Source organism: Castanea sativa, chromosome 5, assembly GCF_040712315.1.
Source record: "Castanea sativa cultivar Marrone di Chiusa Pesio chromosome 5, ASM4071231v1".
Taxonomy (NCBI): Eukaryota; Viridiplantae; Streptophyta; class Magnoliopsida; order Fagales; family Fagaceae; genus Castanea; species Castanea sativa.
Genome location: NC_134017.1, coordinates 10754366 through 10771644, shown reverse-complemented (window position 1 = coordinate 10771644; position 17279 = coordinate 10754366). Strand labels below are relative to the sequence as shown.

Sequence of the window (17279 nt, the reverse complement as noted above, 5' to 3'; positions counted from 1 at the left end):
ACAAGCTATTAACAAACAGGCTCTAGGTTAAAGCATTATAGAATATTAGACTATTATGGCCTTCAATTAGAGCGAGTTATCTCAAATGATGTTGAAATCAAGATGCAAGCTCAAAGGTTCATCAATGGAGGAAATGACAGACATGCAGAGAGAAAGAGAGAGTGAATGAACATTACGGAGCTTGAGAGAATGATTTCTATGTATTATAAATATCTGACTCTGCTTCCTTATATACCAAATACGTGAAAGTCAACTATTACAACCAATACAACCATGACAAATGGCAGATGACAAACTAACTAAAAAATATTCTGTAAACTACACCCGTACTAATATATACAACACTATGCTACTGTAGCTTAGTACTACTATATACAAAATACAACTCAGAACCACTAAAACTAATATCTACAAGATATTCTATGCTTATAACAAATATCTACAAGACACAAATATCTACAATCTACAAGATATTTAACACTCCCCCTCAAGATGAACTATATATGTTGACTAAGTTCATCTTGGATAACAGGTAATGAAATTGTTTATGCCCGAGTGCCTTAGTGAAAAAGTCTGCAATCTGGTGTCTAGTAGGTATATGGAAGGTCTTGATCACTCCCTCTTGAATCTTTTCTCGGATGAAGTGACATTTCTATGTGCTTTGTTCTTTCGTGGAAAATCGGATTGGCAACAATATAGATAGCTGCTCTGCCTTCAAGAAAGAGAAGCTGCATGATTGTGCTCTAGTCCAAAAGTCTTGAGCAAAGCTATCAACCAAACAACTTCACTTGTGATCGTAGCCATTGATTCGTACTCGACTCAGCTCGAAGATCTTGACACAGTCTGTTGCTTTTTACATTTCCAAGAAATCAAAGACTCACCAAGAAACACACAAAAACCGGATATAGACCTTCTAGTATCCGGACATGCAGCCCGCCGCATCACAAGAGGCTTTAAGCTTCAATTCTCGAGTCAGCGTAAAAGAAATAAACCTTGACTCGGTGTCTTCTTTAGGTACTTAAGAATTCTATAGGCTGCTTGCAAGTGAGGCACCTTGGGAGAGCTCATGAATCGACTAAGTTTGTGTACTCGAGTAGCATATGTCCGGTCTAGTGAGTGTCAAATAGAGTAATTTACCTATCAATCTTCTATACAAAGAAGGATCAGAACATCCTCACCTATCGAGCTACCGAATTTGGCGATTGCTCCATTGGCACATTAGTAGGCTTGCTAGCTAGCAAACCTGTATCAGACAATAGCTCCAAGGTAAATTTCCTTTGACATAAACTAATACCCTTCTCAGTTCTAGCAACTTCAAGGCCTAAGAAATATTTCAAAGTGCCAAGATCTTTTAGCTTGAACTTGTTGTCTAGAAAAAGCTTGAAGGTGTTAACAGCATCCACATTATTGCTAGCTATAAGAATATCATCAACATACACTAACAAAATGATGATTGAACTCAGGACCTTGGTGAAGACAGAGTAGTCAGATTTAGATTGGATAAAACCATCAGCAATGATAGTAGCAGACAACTTAGCAAACCATTGTCTACTAGCTTGCTTGAGACCATAAAGAGACTTTGTGAGTTTACACACCTCCCCCTTGCTGCCAAATCCAGGTGGAGGAACCATGTACACTTCCTCATCTAAATCCCCATGAAGGAAGGCATTGTTGACATCCAATTGAGAAAGATGCCAACCATAAACAACAGCAAGAGCCAATAATGTTCTAACAGTGACAAACTTCACCACAGGAGAGAAAGTCTCATAATAATCAATACCCCCACTTTCGAGTGAACCCCTTTGCAACCAATCGTGCTTTGTACCTCTCAACGTAATCTATCTCGCCTTGAGTTTAATTTTGTAGACCCACTTGCAGCCAATGGGAACCTTGCCAGGAGGAAGTTTGGTCATAACCCAAGTGTTGTTAGATTGAAGAGCATCAATCTCAGCCTTCATGGCAGCTTGCCACAAAGGATCAGGCAAGGCTTGAGCATAAGAAGTAGGTTCCTTGGCAATGTTAAAGCAATGGCAAAAGCCTTATGTGAAGTAGACAATCTATTATATGAAAGAGTAGAAGATAGAGGGTAAAGAATACCTCGGACTGTCGAAACAGAAGAATCATGAGATTGAGGTAAAGAAGCCGTGGCCAACACATGAGTAAGCAAGATTACGTTGATATCCATGAAGATATGAAGGAGGTTTATGAGGCCGAGAAGATCTTCTAACAATTGGGAACTCGGTGCCAGAGAAGAAATAGGATCAAGAAGGTCAAGAGGGATCGAGAAAGAGCAAGAATAGATGGAAAAGGAGCTGAATCAGAATGCACAAGGTCAGGAAATTCATCTGGAGGAATAGCAGGTTCAACAAAAGAGAAAGGAAAAGAAAATTCTGCAGAAACAGAAGGAATAGGATCTGAAACAAAATTCTGAGGTGGAAAAATAAGAGAAGAATTGGGAGTAGGGGCTATGACAGATTTAGAGGTCCAATGTTTGAAAGGAAAAATGAACTCCTTAAAAATAACATCCCTAGACAAAAAAACAGTCTTAGAAGCCAAATCATACAATTTATAACCCTTGGTACCAAAAGGATAACCAATGAAAATGCATGCCTTAGCTCTAGGATCAAATTTTGTTCTATGTCTAGTTAAGGTTGAAGCATAGCACAAACAACCAAAGGATTTGAGATGACTATAGGTAGGGGGATGACCCAAGAGTTTCTCATAAGGAGTAAGATTTTGTAACAATGGACTAGGAAGCCTATTAATGAGATATGTTGCTGTCAAAACACAATCTCCCCAAAACTTCAAAGGTAAATTAGCTTGAAATCTTAAGGCTCTAGCAACATTTAAAAGATGTCGATGTTTTCTTTCAACCACAGCATTTTGCTGTGGTGTTTCAACACATGACAATTGATGAATTATACCCTTAGAAGCATAAAAAGAAGAAAGGGCAAATTCAGGTCCATTATCTGACCTAAGCACTCTGATAGGAACATTAAATTGTGTTAAAATCATATGAAAGAAGGATTGAATCAAGGCAGAAGCATCAGACTTATGCTTCAACAAATATACCCAAGTACACCTGCTGTGATCATCAACCAAGGTAAGAAAATACCTTGATCCATTCAGGGAAGGAGTGGAATATGGTCCCCAAATGTCAGCATGAATCAAATCAAAGCAAGATAAAGAAGTGCTGGAAGAATGAGTAAAAGGCAATCTGTGCTGTTTAGCTAAAGGACAAATGTGACAATCAAAAGGCGTATTTTTATTGCAAGAATTGATTTCGTCAAGGACAATATTATTTAACAAAGTCAATCTTTGTGCAGATGGATGACCTAATCTATAGTGCCATAGCCTAAAAGCACTATCAGAAGAATCAAGACTACAAGAATTAACATTTTTGACATGAAAACAAGATGACAACATTGACAAAGCCTCGAAACGGGAATTTGGTAGAATGACCTCGTGAGTGTAGCAAGGTGTAAAGACCTCCTTGCTTTTTACCCAACCCAATCATCTTCCAATGCTGTAAGTCCTGGAGAAAACAATAATTGGAAAGAAAGATACAAAGAACAAGAAGGATTCTCGGGTCAGTTTGCTAATAGAAATAAGATTGAACGAAAAACTAGGAATGCAAAGAACATTCTCTAAGATTAAGGAGGCTAAAGTTGAACAGGCCTATATGAGTCACCTTGACCATATCACCATTGGGTAATCTAACAGAAAATCAACGTAAAATGTAATGGACTTAAAAAAATGAAGAGAGTGAACCATGTGGTTCAGCTCCACTATCAAGAATCCAATCAGGGAGCCTATATGTGAAGTATTGACACTTGAAGAAAAAATCGAATACTCAAAGGATGGATAGAACCGATACCCGACTCTTGACCTTGAGAACCAAATGGAAGCTGAGAACCAAGAGGAGGCTGAGTTATAATGCTAGCAACCTGGTGAGTAGTGGTCAAACTTGCTTCTGGTGGGGCTTGAGTACCAAAATGACACTGTGAATTCAGCAAACCAACCAACTGTTGATACTCAGCTCTAGTGAGGGAGACAGGTTCATTGGAACTATCCTCAGTTGCAACCAGATTGCTTGCAAAGGTGTGAGACTTGTTCTTGAACTTGTACCCAGGAGGATAACCATGTAGCTTGTAACACTTATCAACTACATGTCCCATGACACCACAGTGAGTGCATTGAGGTCTGCCACCAGCCTTTGACTTATTGAAATTCTTGGCAAAACTACCAGACTTGGATCCCATTGCTGCCAATGCAGCTGCTGTCTCAAGCATAGCCTTCTTACCAGAACCAACTTTTCTTTGCTTCTCATCTTGAAGTAAAAGAGAGAAAACTTTACTCAAGGAAGGTATAGGATCCATAAGAAGAATCTGACTTCTGACAGCTGCATAAGTCTCATTCAACCCCATTAAGAAAGACATAGTACAATCCTCTACTTGAAGTCCACAGGTACAAGTCCTATAATTGGTAAATTCATCCCAAAGACCCTTAAATTTGGTGTAGTATGCATTGATGGTGAAGTCTTCTTGAGTCAAAGAACTGATTTCTTTTCTCAACTCAAAGATTCTAGGCCCATTGCCCATATTCCGTGCCGCAAGTCAATCCACACATCTCTGGGTATTGAAATACACTATACTTGGTTGTAAATCCTTAGAAACATAATTAAACAAAAGCCAAGATGAGTTGTCGTTGCATTTACACCAGGCTGTGTAATAGGGATGATCAACAGATTGAGGTTTAAGAATAGAGCCATCAATAAATCCTAATTTGGTCTTGGCATCCAAAGAGATGAGGATTGCCCTACTCCAAGTGTTATAATTCTCCTCAGTAAGAGGTTGAACTACCAATGAAAGACCAGGATTAGCACCACTAGATAGGAAATATGGACTGGAAGAATTTTCCCAAGGTTGAGCAGTACGAGCCATTGCATTAGTTGTACTTTCAGTCATACTTAGGGCAATGATGAAGATACAGATTCCCAAACCAGAATTTACAAAGGCAAAGAAAACCAAAATTAACTCTCCAAAGAGTTCTTTAAGAACAAGAACCAAATCAAATCAAGATTCAATATACAACCTTGATGAAATCACAACAGAGAATTGCAAAGTGTGAATTGAAACCCTAAGATTGAAGAAAACCAGATCAATATTCAATTTACAATCTTGATGAACACACCACAAATTGGGAATTGAAGCCCTAAAATTGGAAAGAAAACAATGTCCAATAACAAAGAAAGAAATCTAGGTTTCAATATGCTAAAGAAGACAAAGCCTAGAAGAAGATGAACTTAGTGCAAGAATCAATTAGAAACACAACGAAGAAAAAATATATTCTAATTGATCTGAAAGAAGCACCAAGAAAGAATGGAAAGATGAAAAATGAACTAGGAAGAATCAGAGAATACCAGACTTGAGCGATTCCCTGAACTAGTTCAGCTTTGATACCATGTTGAAATCAAGATACAAGCTCAAAGGTTCATCAATGGAGGAAATGACAGACATGCAGAGAGAAAGAGAGAGTGAATGAACATTACGGAGCTTGAGAGAATGATTTCTATGTATTATAAATATCTGACTCTGCTTCCTTATATACCAGAAACAGAACAGTGAAAGTCAACTATTACAACCAATACAACCATGACAAATGGCAGATGACAAACTAACTAAAAAATATTCTGTAAACTACACCCGTACTAATATATACAACACTATGCTACTGTAGCTTAGTACTACTATATACAAAATACAACTCAGAACCACTAAAACTAATATCTACAAGATATTCTATGCTTATAACAAATATCTACAAGACACAAATATCTACAATCTACAAGATATTTAACAAATGAAGCGAAAGAAAATTGAAACATGTAGTATAAAATTGTGACCTATCTAAGCAAGTTCCTCATTACGTTCGTGATTCCACCCAAATTATTGGATCCCTAAACTAGCCAGTAAGATTAGGTGAGTTGGCCCTGTCCATATATCCTTTTGGATTAAGACCTGGACCTTTGAGATTCATAAATGGGATTGGAGAGAAAAAACTGTAGGTCCAGAATAGAGTTATTAGTGATATATTTCAGTGCAGTGTTTCACATCCATCCAAGATTAACTCGAGTTTAGCTTTGAAAGTTGAGGCACTGGCGTTGATAGAAATAGGTATCTTCTTCAATCCTTGAACCTGAAATATGGTTAATTAGATGATGAGGAAATTATAAAGGCCTTAATATCTATGTTCATCCATGGAATATCAGTTCAATTTGTCAATATGGTTGGCATAAAGGAGGTGTTACCATCTCTAGCTAGCCCCACACTGCAAATGTAGGTTGTAATAGTTGTATGTAATCTTACTTTAAAAAGGTAAAAGAATGAAGAGAACTGTTAAAATAAAAATATATATAATTTAGATAAAAATTGATTTGTAATTTTTTATGTAAAATTATACATAAAAAGAAACTGAATAAACTTTAAAAAAAAATACAAAACAAAACAAACAGCATATAAGTTCACTGCACTGAGCACCAGTTGTTTTGTTCAGATCAGTGGCCCATTCTCTTCAATTCTATGAGTTGGAGTTGGACAACCGGGCTGTATATTACTAGGTTCTAGTCATTTCACATTGTCCAAACACATAAGCATCTCACCTCGATCCACGCTACATTATGACCAAAATAAGAGTACGACAATGACTTTCCAGTTTTCCTAAAAAATTGAGTCTGAATTTTGTACCCGGTAAATTAAATATGAACAGTACGTTCCCTTAAAAAAAGTGAATGGTACGAATGGAGCATTCATTGGTGATTTAATGAGGGAATTAAATGAGAAAGTGTTTTTCTTGATAAAAAAAAAAAAAAAAATCAAAAACTGACCATTTAACTTTTCATTTTAGTCATTTAACTTTTAGTTTTGTCATTTCAGTTCTCTAACTTTTAATTTTTGTCAATGTAATATTCAGTTAGACCTTAGTTACATATTGCAGTTAAGTAAGCCAAAACGATGTCATTTTGACTTTTTTTTTTAGTTTCAGAATTTTTTGTTTTTAGTTTCGGAATTAAAAGGGGAAAAAAAAAAACATTGAGCCCTTGAAATCAAAACCAGAAAACACATGTTCAAAAAAAAAAAAAAAAAAAAAAACAGAAAACATGATGAATACTAATTTTGGGGAAAACTGGGTCAATTTGAGAGACAGATTGAGTCACTGGAGGTGAGGTCGGTGTTATGAGTGCACTCGCTCCAAAGATCCATAGCGAAGGAGACCACGAATGACTAGAAGGGCCCGCGCGTGACGGTGAAGCTGAATGTGCAAAATCATCAGGCTAAGGTGTCGGTGGTGCCATTGGCGACGGCTCTGGTCATCAGGGCACTGAAGGAGCCAGAGCGTGACTAGAAGAAGACGATGAATATCATGGCACGTGCGTCTCTGTGGGTTGCACTGTTGATGGGAAAGACCCTAAGGATTTGCAGCAGGAGATCTCCGATGGTGAAGTGGAAGTCCCTCTGGACTGAGTGAGAGAGATAGAGGTTCTTCTATTTTAATTTTGAAAAAAAAATCGGATATTTTGGTGAATTTTGAGATATTTCAAGGTAATTAGATGATATGGATGGATAATTATTTAGTTTTTTTTATATTGAATTATGGTGTTTGTGTTTGATTTAATGATTTTTGTGGTTAATTTTGCTTTTGCGATTGTTTATATTGTTTGGTTTGATGTGCGGTTGTTAGCTCTCTGTGTGGATGGGTATTTTATGTTGTTACATACTATACATATTTTAAATCCTGAAAATAGAACTCAACATCCTCTTCTTCACATTGATTCTCTAAAATTAGAATGTTAGCAATAGAAACCTTGCAATCTCTCAATCTGCAAATCGTTCTCTATCTTAGTCTCTCTTTCAAACTTGATTTATCAGAAATCCATCACCTTCACAGCCTCAATCTTGGTCTCTCTCTTCAAACCGACCCATTGTGTTTTTTGGTTTTGATTTCAAGGAAGGGGAAAGGCATTGTCCCCCTTAAATGTTTTTTTTTAACAGTTTTTTTTTTTTTAATTCTTTTAATTACGAATTTAAATTAAAAATAAAAGTCATTTAACGGTAGCAAGTAATTGAGGATTAATGGAATACTGCATTGACAAAAATTGAAAGTTAGAGGACTGAAATGACAAAAGCCAAAAATTAGAGGGTCAATTTTGGATTTTTGCAAAAAAAAAAAAGTGTTTTTCCATAAAAAAGAAAAAGAAAAAAGAGAAAGTGTTTAAATAAATTAAAATATAACATTAAGTAGATAAAAAGAACCTGGTTTTGATTAACCTAATAAGGGTGAAGTAGATATGTTTTGCATTTAACATTTGAGGGGTAGTTTCCCCTACCAAACTAGAATATTAAAGAATGTGGTAGAATAGCTTCCTAGCAATTATTACCTTATTATTTGAGTAAGAAGCACTTTTTGTTACCCTAACCGTAAGGTATTATTGACTTTTTTTTGTAAGGTGGTATTTTAATTTTGGATTTTGTTAACCAATGTGCTAGGCTGTGGTTAAAATGCACGTCTTGCTTTATTTTCTAAAAATAAAGTCTAACTGTATACATATATTCAAACTGTATACATATATTCAAAGAATGACACATTCAATCACAACTAATTTGTGCATTTACCGTATGACAATGAATAATTAACTCGTTAATAGGTGTCTTTAAAATATTTGTTGATGGTTCATTTTGAAAAAGTTTTGATATAACTTTCATGAGAAATATAAAAAACTGTAAAAAAATTATTTTAAAATTATTTTCTAAATCAATGCACTTGGGTCATTCGTTAATTTTTTTTTCCAGAAGTTCTTTTGTCTTTTTGAAAAGAATATATATTATTTAATTTTCAAAATGACCACATTAGTTTCAAGTTCAACTTTCTATCTGATTTGTGTTGCATGCAGTCCTCATCTTCTAATCTCATAATAACTAGCTTGCTTATATATATATTATTGTTTTTTGTGTAAGTAAAAGTTGAACTCCAGATCTCTTATTTAACTATTAAAGATTTTACCGGATTAGCTAATTAAATTTTACTTATATGTTTTAAACATGGACTTTTTTTTTGGTTGTTTTTTTTGAGAATCATTTTAAACATGGAATTAAGGAGAGGTAAAGAACACCCCAATTTTAGTCTCGTAGGCAGCATGATTGGACCCTCAAAATGGTATAGACCACATATGATGAAGCCTAGCTAATATTGAACTAACCATTGCTCTTTCTTTTCTTTGTATTTAGCTATTTTATTTATTTATTTTTTAAATGAGAGCCATTTAAATAGATTGTATTACTTACTCGAGGAGCCTTAGAAGGATTTTGCACCGTCGAAAATTTTATCAATATTTAGATGATTTTTAGTGACTAGAACCTAGTCCTACTGAATAGATATTGCTCTTTGTTTTAAAAAGGATAGCATTGTTTGCGAACTTACAAGTACTCATCTAATTTGATCTAATCAATGGAGGCTAAGTTAGGGTGGTGCTATAATGCTATTTCACACCTAATTTGATTTTACTCACATTACCATGTAAGATATAGCAAGGTTGCGTTACACGTTCCAATGTTCTAAAGAACACAAAAATATGAAAGGATATGCTGTCTCTCGTGACAGAATGGTACGACGAACATAAATTTCCTTACTCACAGGTCATATTCCAACTCATAAATTGGCGAAACAGGGTAAGTATGAATGTAATGTTATGGTACGGTCTTATGCCGGGTAGGTGATAAAAGCTGCGGCGTGCAAAAAGTTTCTGCAAGAAATTTAAAGGACATCATGTAATTTCCCTTTGATTAAACCTCCATTAAGATTTATTATTTCAATTAATTAAAGTTTTTCATAATAATAGACAAAGCAACGACAAATGTTTAATGGGTAATATTTCAACTTGTGCTATTGTCAAAATTTGCTTAATAGTACTTTTTTAGAAAAAAAATTGGGTGAATAGCATATGTTTGAAATTTTTTAGTTAGGTAAACTGTTTTTGTAAGTCGAGTTTGGCGAACTTGAGTTTGGGCCGGAGGTTGAGTCTGACAAACTCAACTTCCAAGCAATATTGACACATCCTGCTTGGAAGTCGAGTTTGTCAAACTCGAGTTTGCCAAACTCGACTTCCAAAAACAGTCTAACTAACTAAATAATTTCTTTCGTGTACTGCTTTCCAAAATTTTTTCTAAAAACATACTATTTGGCAAATTTTTCTGTGCTATTGTATAATTTTCTGATTACCAGTTAATTACCAGAATGATCAGTTCAAATGTGATTGTCAAAAGATAGATCAGGCACGATTGTCAAATTCTTAATGTAGTTTTTTTTCTGTGAAATATACTAAAATACAATAAAAACTAAAATGAATTCAAAATTAGAACAAATCAATTAGATTAGAGGAGTATGGATTCTAATTCGCTCAACTGATAAGGTCTCTTATCATTTGATTGGTCTCTTAACTTGATGATAAAGAGTAATTATCATAGACCAAATGCTATAAGTTTTATGAGAGATATTGGAGTGAATGAGAGTGAGATAGATGAGACTACCAACAAACTTGAGATATAGAATGGTTCACATAGAAGTTTGCCATCATTTGGAGTAATTCAGCATTAGGTTCTAACATGGTATAAATTATCTTCTTTTTTGTGAGTCTAGCTCGATGGAGGAGTATATGTACTTAGTCTATGTTAGGTAGGGGTGGAGCCAGGGCGTTCGAGAGGGGGCAATTGCCCCCTTGACTCCTTTTAGAAAAGTTTAAAAAAACTAGTATAAGTCTAGCGTATATATATAGATCTCTCAAATGCTTTGCCCCTTTTGTATGTCCCACAATAAAACAAAAGGCAGCCCCTACTTAATACAAGAAGACAACTCTGACATTAAAGGAAGGGAAAAAAGTCATACAATTGAGGGATTCAGCATTGTTAGGGTTTTAGGCCCTAGTTGAGTAAGATTCAATCAGATTTCTAATCAATTAATTAAAGTGATTAACATTCAATTTGATCTAATTTAAAACAAACATCACACAATCACAAAACACAAAAGAACACCAAGAATGATGATCTAGGAAAACTTTTGAAACTGTGATTTCAAAGTAAAAAATCTAGGGAAGATTTAACCTAAACAATTCTTAAGGCAACATTTTCATCAAATACAATTGAAATTTATATAATAGACTTAATCCTAAATCTACTGTTATCTCATGTAGTACTTATTGGCGTGACCACACATTGCTTCGAATCCATGGATTCTTCTTTTTAGGACTATTGCACACGAATTCTCTAGTTTGTGACTTTGAGATCTCCACTCAAAGGTTTTAAATCAGTAATTGTGGTTAACTGAATTCTCTATGGCTTCATATAGATTTGCACTATGGTAGTAGCAACACCATGTTGATCTTTCTCTATGTGCTCTTTAACTCTCATGGGTTGAATAGATGGAGGTTTAAATCTACTTTGAATGTCTCCAGTATAATGAGATTGAGAGAAACTTGGTTATATAAACCGTAGCTGCACATATGGTGATTTTTGTCTATAAAAAGCCTCACTAGAGATAGCTTAAGATGTTCTTTAAATAGCATAACAAATGGATCAAGAATTGGGCTTGAAACTAGCAAGTTATGCGCTTTTTCATGTTTCGGATTTTTACTGATCCGCTACTCACGATCGGTCGAGCCAGGTGTCGAGCTGGTGTCCAAGTGACAAAACTTTTGTTTTCTTGCTTTGAACTTGATTCTTTCTTGATTTGAACTTGGGTCTTGGTCTTGGACTATATAATACACATTTAACACACTCAAAACTCACCAAAAGACTATAAATGGATTACATTTGATCATGGTTTGCCAACCTAAAACTATGGACTCTACAAGCACTTTCTAAGCAAAAACTAATGTCATTAAAAAAAAATTGTCTTGTATTTGGATTTCAACATGTTACTATTCATGGTATTTTAAAAGTTTTTCTCAATTTTATTTTATTTTTTTCATGGAATTTCAATTGTTTATGGGTCTTATATTGCATACACAACAGTAAAGCTACGATCTCAATATTTTCAAAAAAAATTCATTACAAAGCTAGGTGACAAACTGTTATTAGTAGATAAAATGAAATATCAATGGTAAGTCAAGATGACAAATGGTTTAAACTTCAACTTTTTGCTATGAAACCAAATTATATAATTTAAATTATATAAAAAACATTAAATTCTACATATGTTTTGAAAGCAATTGAGGTAGTGTATATACAACGATACAAGTTTATTGCTACAGTTTTAACACTTTTACATTTACTTATTTCCTCAATTTAATTTAAGGAATCAAATTTGATGTACAAACTTTATGTATTTAGATTATTCTCTTGTTTTTATTGTTAGTAACTATAAATTGATTATTTTTGTTTCATTATTTGAACTAGTGTGTAGCCTCTTGCATATGCATGGGTACAATTAAAAACAATCACAATTATACAATTTTTTTAGAAGAGATTTAAATTATACATAGTATTATCTTACATTTTTTTAAACCATACATTTTTAAAATATGTAATAGTTTCTTATATAGACCCTTCGGTTTTTTCACCAAATAATTCACTTGCCACAAAAATTAAAAAAATAAATAGACACTTGATAGAAAATTGGACTCTTTGATTTTTACACTCACTAATTCACTTAGCAAAAAATTAAAAATTAAATTGGACATATGGTGCAAAATTGAGAATTCAATTAAAATCTAATTAGATTTTCTCTGAGTTTTAGCTATTAATATATATATATATATATATATATATATATATATATATATATATATATATATATATATATATAAAGATGAAATGTATATTTGTAGTTAATTGTAAATATGGAAAATATTGAACGTAATACTGAGTTTGTATTGAATTCTAAACAAACTCGTATTTAGGTAGATTTTTCTAATCTTCTTGTGAATCCCTCTTTAAGTAGAAAAAAAATTTGGATTATCAAATTTGTCTTTAAATCTTGCCCCCTCTGAAATGAAATTCTAGCTCTGCCATTGAATTGTCAAGTGTTGTCCATTAGAGGAGGAAGATACTTCAATGCCAAGAAAATAGTTGAGAGTACAAAGGTCTTTCATCTTAACATAGCTAGCTAAGAAAGTCCTTGAGTTCTTGGATTACAATGAGATCATCTCCAGTGTGAAGGAAAAATTCTGGTTTTGCATCTCATGCAAAACCCACAGCAGAAGTAACAAGCAAGGATCTATTTCATTCATGATTGATAACGTGCACTATGTAAATTTCAGAATTTAAGAACAAGATAACGTACCTTGGTGTGGAGAAATTCAAAACAAAGATTAGAAGCACTTGGGAACACTTTTAATCTTCACTCCAATTCCACTTTACGCCAAGATGTGTGGTCTCTCAATCAGTTTTCAAAGGGAGAATGAAAGTGTGTCTCACACTCTCTCATACACCGTTTCTTTTTTTTTTTTAATAAAAATTCTGTATGTTTTTCCCTTTATAAGTAATTGATTATCTAATTGGGCTGGCCTATTAGGCATTTCCAATTGGGCTTTAGTGTGTGGCTTGGAGTGGGACCAAAAGGGACCAATAAGACACTAGCTCCAATGGGCCTTGGGCTTTTCCGTCAACTCTTGACAAGCCCAAAGTTACCATTAATTATATTTAATACCACTATATAAATATAATTGCACTCTAGGCCTTATTAATAAATTATATCCCAAGACTTTATTATGCATGCAACCCCTTCATTAAAATATTCGTAGTAATCCAAAGTCATGAATATAGACTGCCACTTTGAAGATTACTACATCTTAATCCTTGAGTACCCAGTTTAATCCTTTATGTTATTCGTCATATATTTATGAAATCCAATTTCATAAATATATACTTTAGTAACTCTTTACTAAAGTGGTTGGGCCCAACACTCTGAATAACTAAATCCATTAAACTTATCTCAAGGGAATATTTTGTATCTCCATTAAGAGACTATGAATTCCATCTTGAGAATATATGTTCCATCAACACTAAATGCGGATGCCCAACATACTGAGATTTTGACCGTAACTAATAGATCTCACTCCTGACATATCAAAGTAACATACATCTCATGATCAGGTCCATTATTCTCTCAGGATTTAGAGTTGATATAAATAGAAGTCGTGAGATTTATTATTCATTTGACAGTCGTTAAGAGAATAATAAATCTCACAGCGGTCCAGTTCAATATGTCTTAACTCTTAAAACATATCAACATACCAACTAGAAGTCTCCACTTCCATGATCAAGACAAATCATCTTAGTTGATATGTTATAGTCTTTGCAGATGAAACGCCCAATTTCATCACCGACTACGAACTAAACTTCTGAGTTTATAAAGAACTTGTGATTTATATCTTCTGTGACTTTTCACATAAATCACATACAATGCATCTCATGGACTATGATAATGTCTTAGTTCATTTATAGATAGTCTCATATAATTAAACAATTTAATTATTAAATACATGCCAATAAATTGGGTTTTAGGGCATAAACCCCAACACAGTGATGATCATATCATCGACTCAAAAAGAGGCTTAAAAGGTAGAGATCCAAAAGGGATTGTGCATAGAAGGTTGTGAAGGATAGGAGGGGAGCGTTGTTGGAGGAAAACTAGAAAGAGAAAAGAGGAGATTGATGGTAGGCGTCAAAACCTTAAAAGAAAAAAAAAATTAAAAAAAAATATTGGGATGAAAGATCAAGTATATTACATTTGAGAGGTGCTACGTCCACAACATTTTTACAACATTTTTACAACAAATCATAGGTGGTTAGTTGTTATTGGTTCAAATTTGAACCTAACACTAAGATTACTTTTTTGCCTCAACAATAACAACCAGTAACATCCTGCCACTTAGGATTTGTTGTAAAAATGTTGTGGACATATCATTTCTCATTAAATTTTCTTTTTCTTTTGCTAACTAAGTATATTGCATAATTAATAGTAGTAAGTACCATACATAGGTCGAGTCTTGTAACTCAATTGATTAACACCTTCAAGTGTGTCCACGAAATTCAAGGTTGAAATTCCTTCTCCCTCTTTTAAATGCTCTAAATAATGTTACATCATCCAAGAACTTGTTATAAATTTCATATTTTGAAAATCTAACCGTTGAATTATATGTTCTATTTGTTCTTAACATGCATACTAATTTTTATGCCAATCGGATATAATTTACTATTCGACCATAAGCTCATCTTTTATGCATTATTTTAAACTACAAAAACTTGAGTTTAAACAATTAATTGATGACATGACTATTAATCTTTGATCGCCTTGAAATTTTGCAAGTATAAAGAATATACGAAAATAATGTAATCTAACGGTGGATTAGTCAAAATTCGCAGTTACACCAGGTGTAACTTGAACCCCCCCACACACACACACTATACATAAGAAATCTATATATAATTAAAGAGGCCAAATTACAGTACTTCTAGTAATACAATACAAGTATAGTGACGAAGAGCATTTATCTAAATATAATGTGAATTTCAATTAGTTCAATTGGTAAAATTTTTTATTAGAGTAAAAGATTTAGAGTTCAAATACTATTGGTTGATATTAATGTTTTGGCCTAATGATAAAAAACAATTTTCATTGAGCAAGCACTACAAGTTTAAATTCTAGGAAAATTATTGAATACTCTAGGAGTATCATAAATACGTATTTTCTCATCTCACATGAATTGTAGATCTCATTATGAATTTAATTAGTGGGACTCACAATTATGTGAAAGGGAGGAGTATGCATTTATGATATTCCGAAAGTATTTTATAATTACCCTAAATTCTATTGTTATCAATTATATCATGATCACTATCCACCCTTGGCATGATGGTCACTCTACTAGTATAAAGTTTTTGAGAGATGTGGGGGGCAAGACTGAGGTTCAAGTTTTCATAAAGGACTTTCATACACATATATACTTAGATTAGATTAAAGTGTGATTGATACAATAAACCAACAGTTGTATTATATTGAGAGATGTTGCAAATGAGTATTTATAAATTTATATATTTTTAGGGTAAATTAATGAAAATTATAACCGTTTTATTCACATAAATATTAAGCTCATTGTTTTTTCGGTAAGAGTTTTTTAAAAGAAAAGGTCACGATAAGAATGCAGTCTAAGTTTTCTTCCTCATGATGTTTCCTTTCCAAGTGAAAACACAAAAAAGCCATCGAATATTAACATATTCAGTGCATCCTACAGGTTTTCATGGTTTAACAATTTCCTCTTTTTAATTTCTACCAAAACAAATAAATATGTAAAATCACTAAAATCCAAATGTTCTTTATATGTATCGAAGTTTCATGTATTTAACCATTTTTCCCATCAGAAGAAGTGTCATATGAATGTGCGCAGTATGCTTAGACATATATATAACATTCTCTGTGCGTTGTCCCCACAAAAGAGTGTGATCGTTGGATAATTTAATACTATCTTTATCTACATTAAATTTTCTTTTTTTTGAAAAATCATAGAAGTTAAAACTTTTCAAATATCTGACTATTTGCAGGCTCTATTACAAGAAATAATTTCTTGAAAATGATTGTAGGCTAAAGGTTTTAAATCTAAGACCTAGTAAATATAAAAAAGCCAAACTTGTAATCCAAACTGCTTAATTTACTAATTAGGTAAAAAGAAAGGTCAATGCCAGTAAGCCAAATTGTTCCTTTGTTTTCAATTCTTGGTGTGAAATAGGCAAGAGACATGGAGTCCAATACTCATGTTATAGGAAATAAATAGTAGCAAAGTTTACTGATATGGCTTTGTGCCCCCGACCTTTCGGAATAACAGAAACTTCTTTGGAGGAATGGGATAGACATGTATAGGGTCCAAGTTGAAGCAGACATGACAATAGTAGACAAGTTATAATCTTAAATCACATGGAGTCAACTCAAATTAAATGAAAAAATTGAAACATGCATGCCAAATTGTGGGTTATAAAGGCCAGTTTTTTCCTCAACTTTGTGTGGTCCTCCTATCCCAGGTTTTTCAAATTCTCCCCCTCCCCTAATTCTATTAAAAACATTTAAATTATTTTTGAATTTAGAAAAAACATTATACAAACACTATTTGAAAGAAATAATTTCTCTATTTTCATCTTATAATATTCAATTTTTTCTCATACATAACTCATTATCTTTATGAGCATTTAAGCCATATATTCATAAAAATATATAAGCAAATAAATTAAGTAAAC

General features: G+C 33.4%; 1 protein-coding gene across 1 annotated transcript; it reads right to left on the bottom strand.

Moving 5' to 3' along the window:
- Positions 1 to 4616: 4616 nt before the first annotated feature.
- Positions 4617 to 4943, bottom strand: LOC142634714 (uncharacterized). Its single transcript, XM_075808985.1, has one exon. It carries the CDS (start codon positions 4941 to 4943, stop codon positions 4617 to 4619), a length of 327 nt encoding a protein of 108 aa, XP_075665100.1.
- Positions 4944 to 17279: the final 12336 nt, after the last annotated feature.

Coding starts and splice junctions, on each gene's coding strand:
- LOC142634714 (XM_075808985.1), bottom strand. CDS start 4,943: ATGGCTCGTACTGCTCAACCTTGGGAAAATTCTTCCAGTCCATATTTC.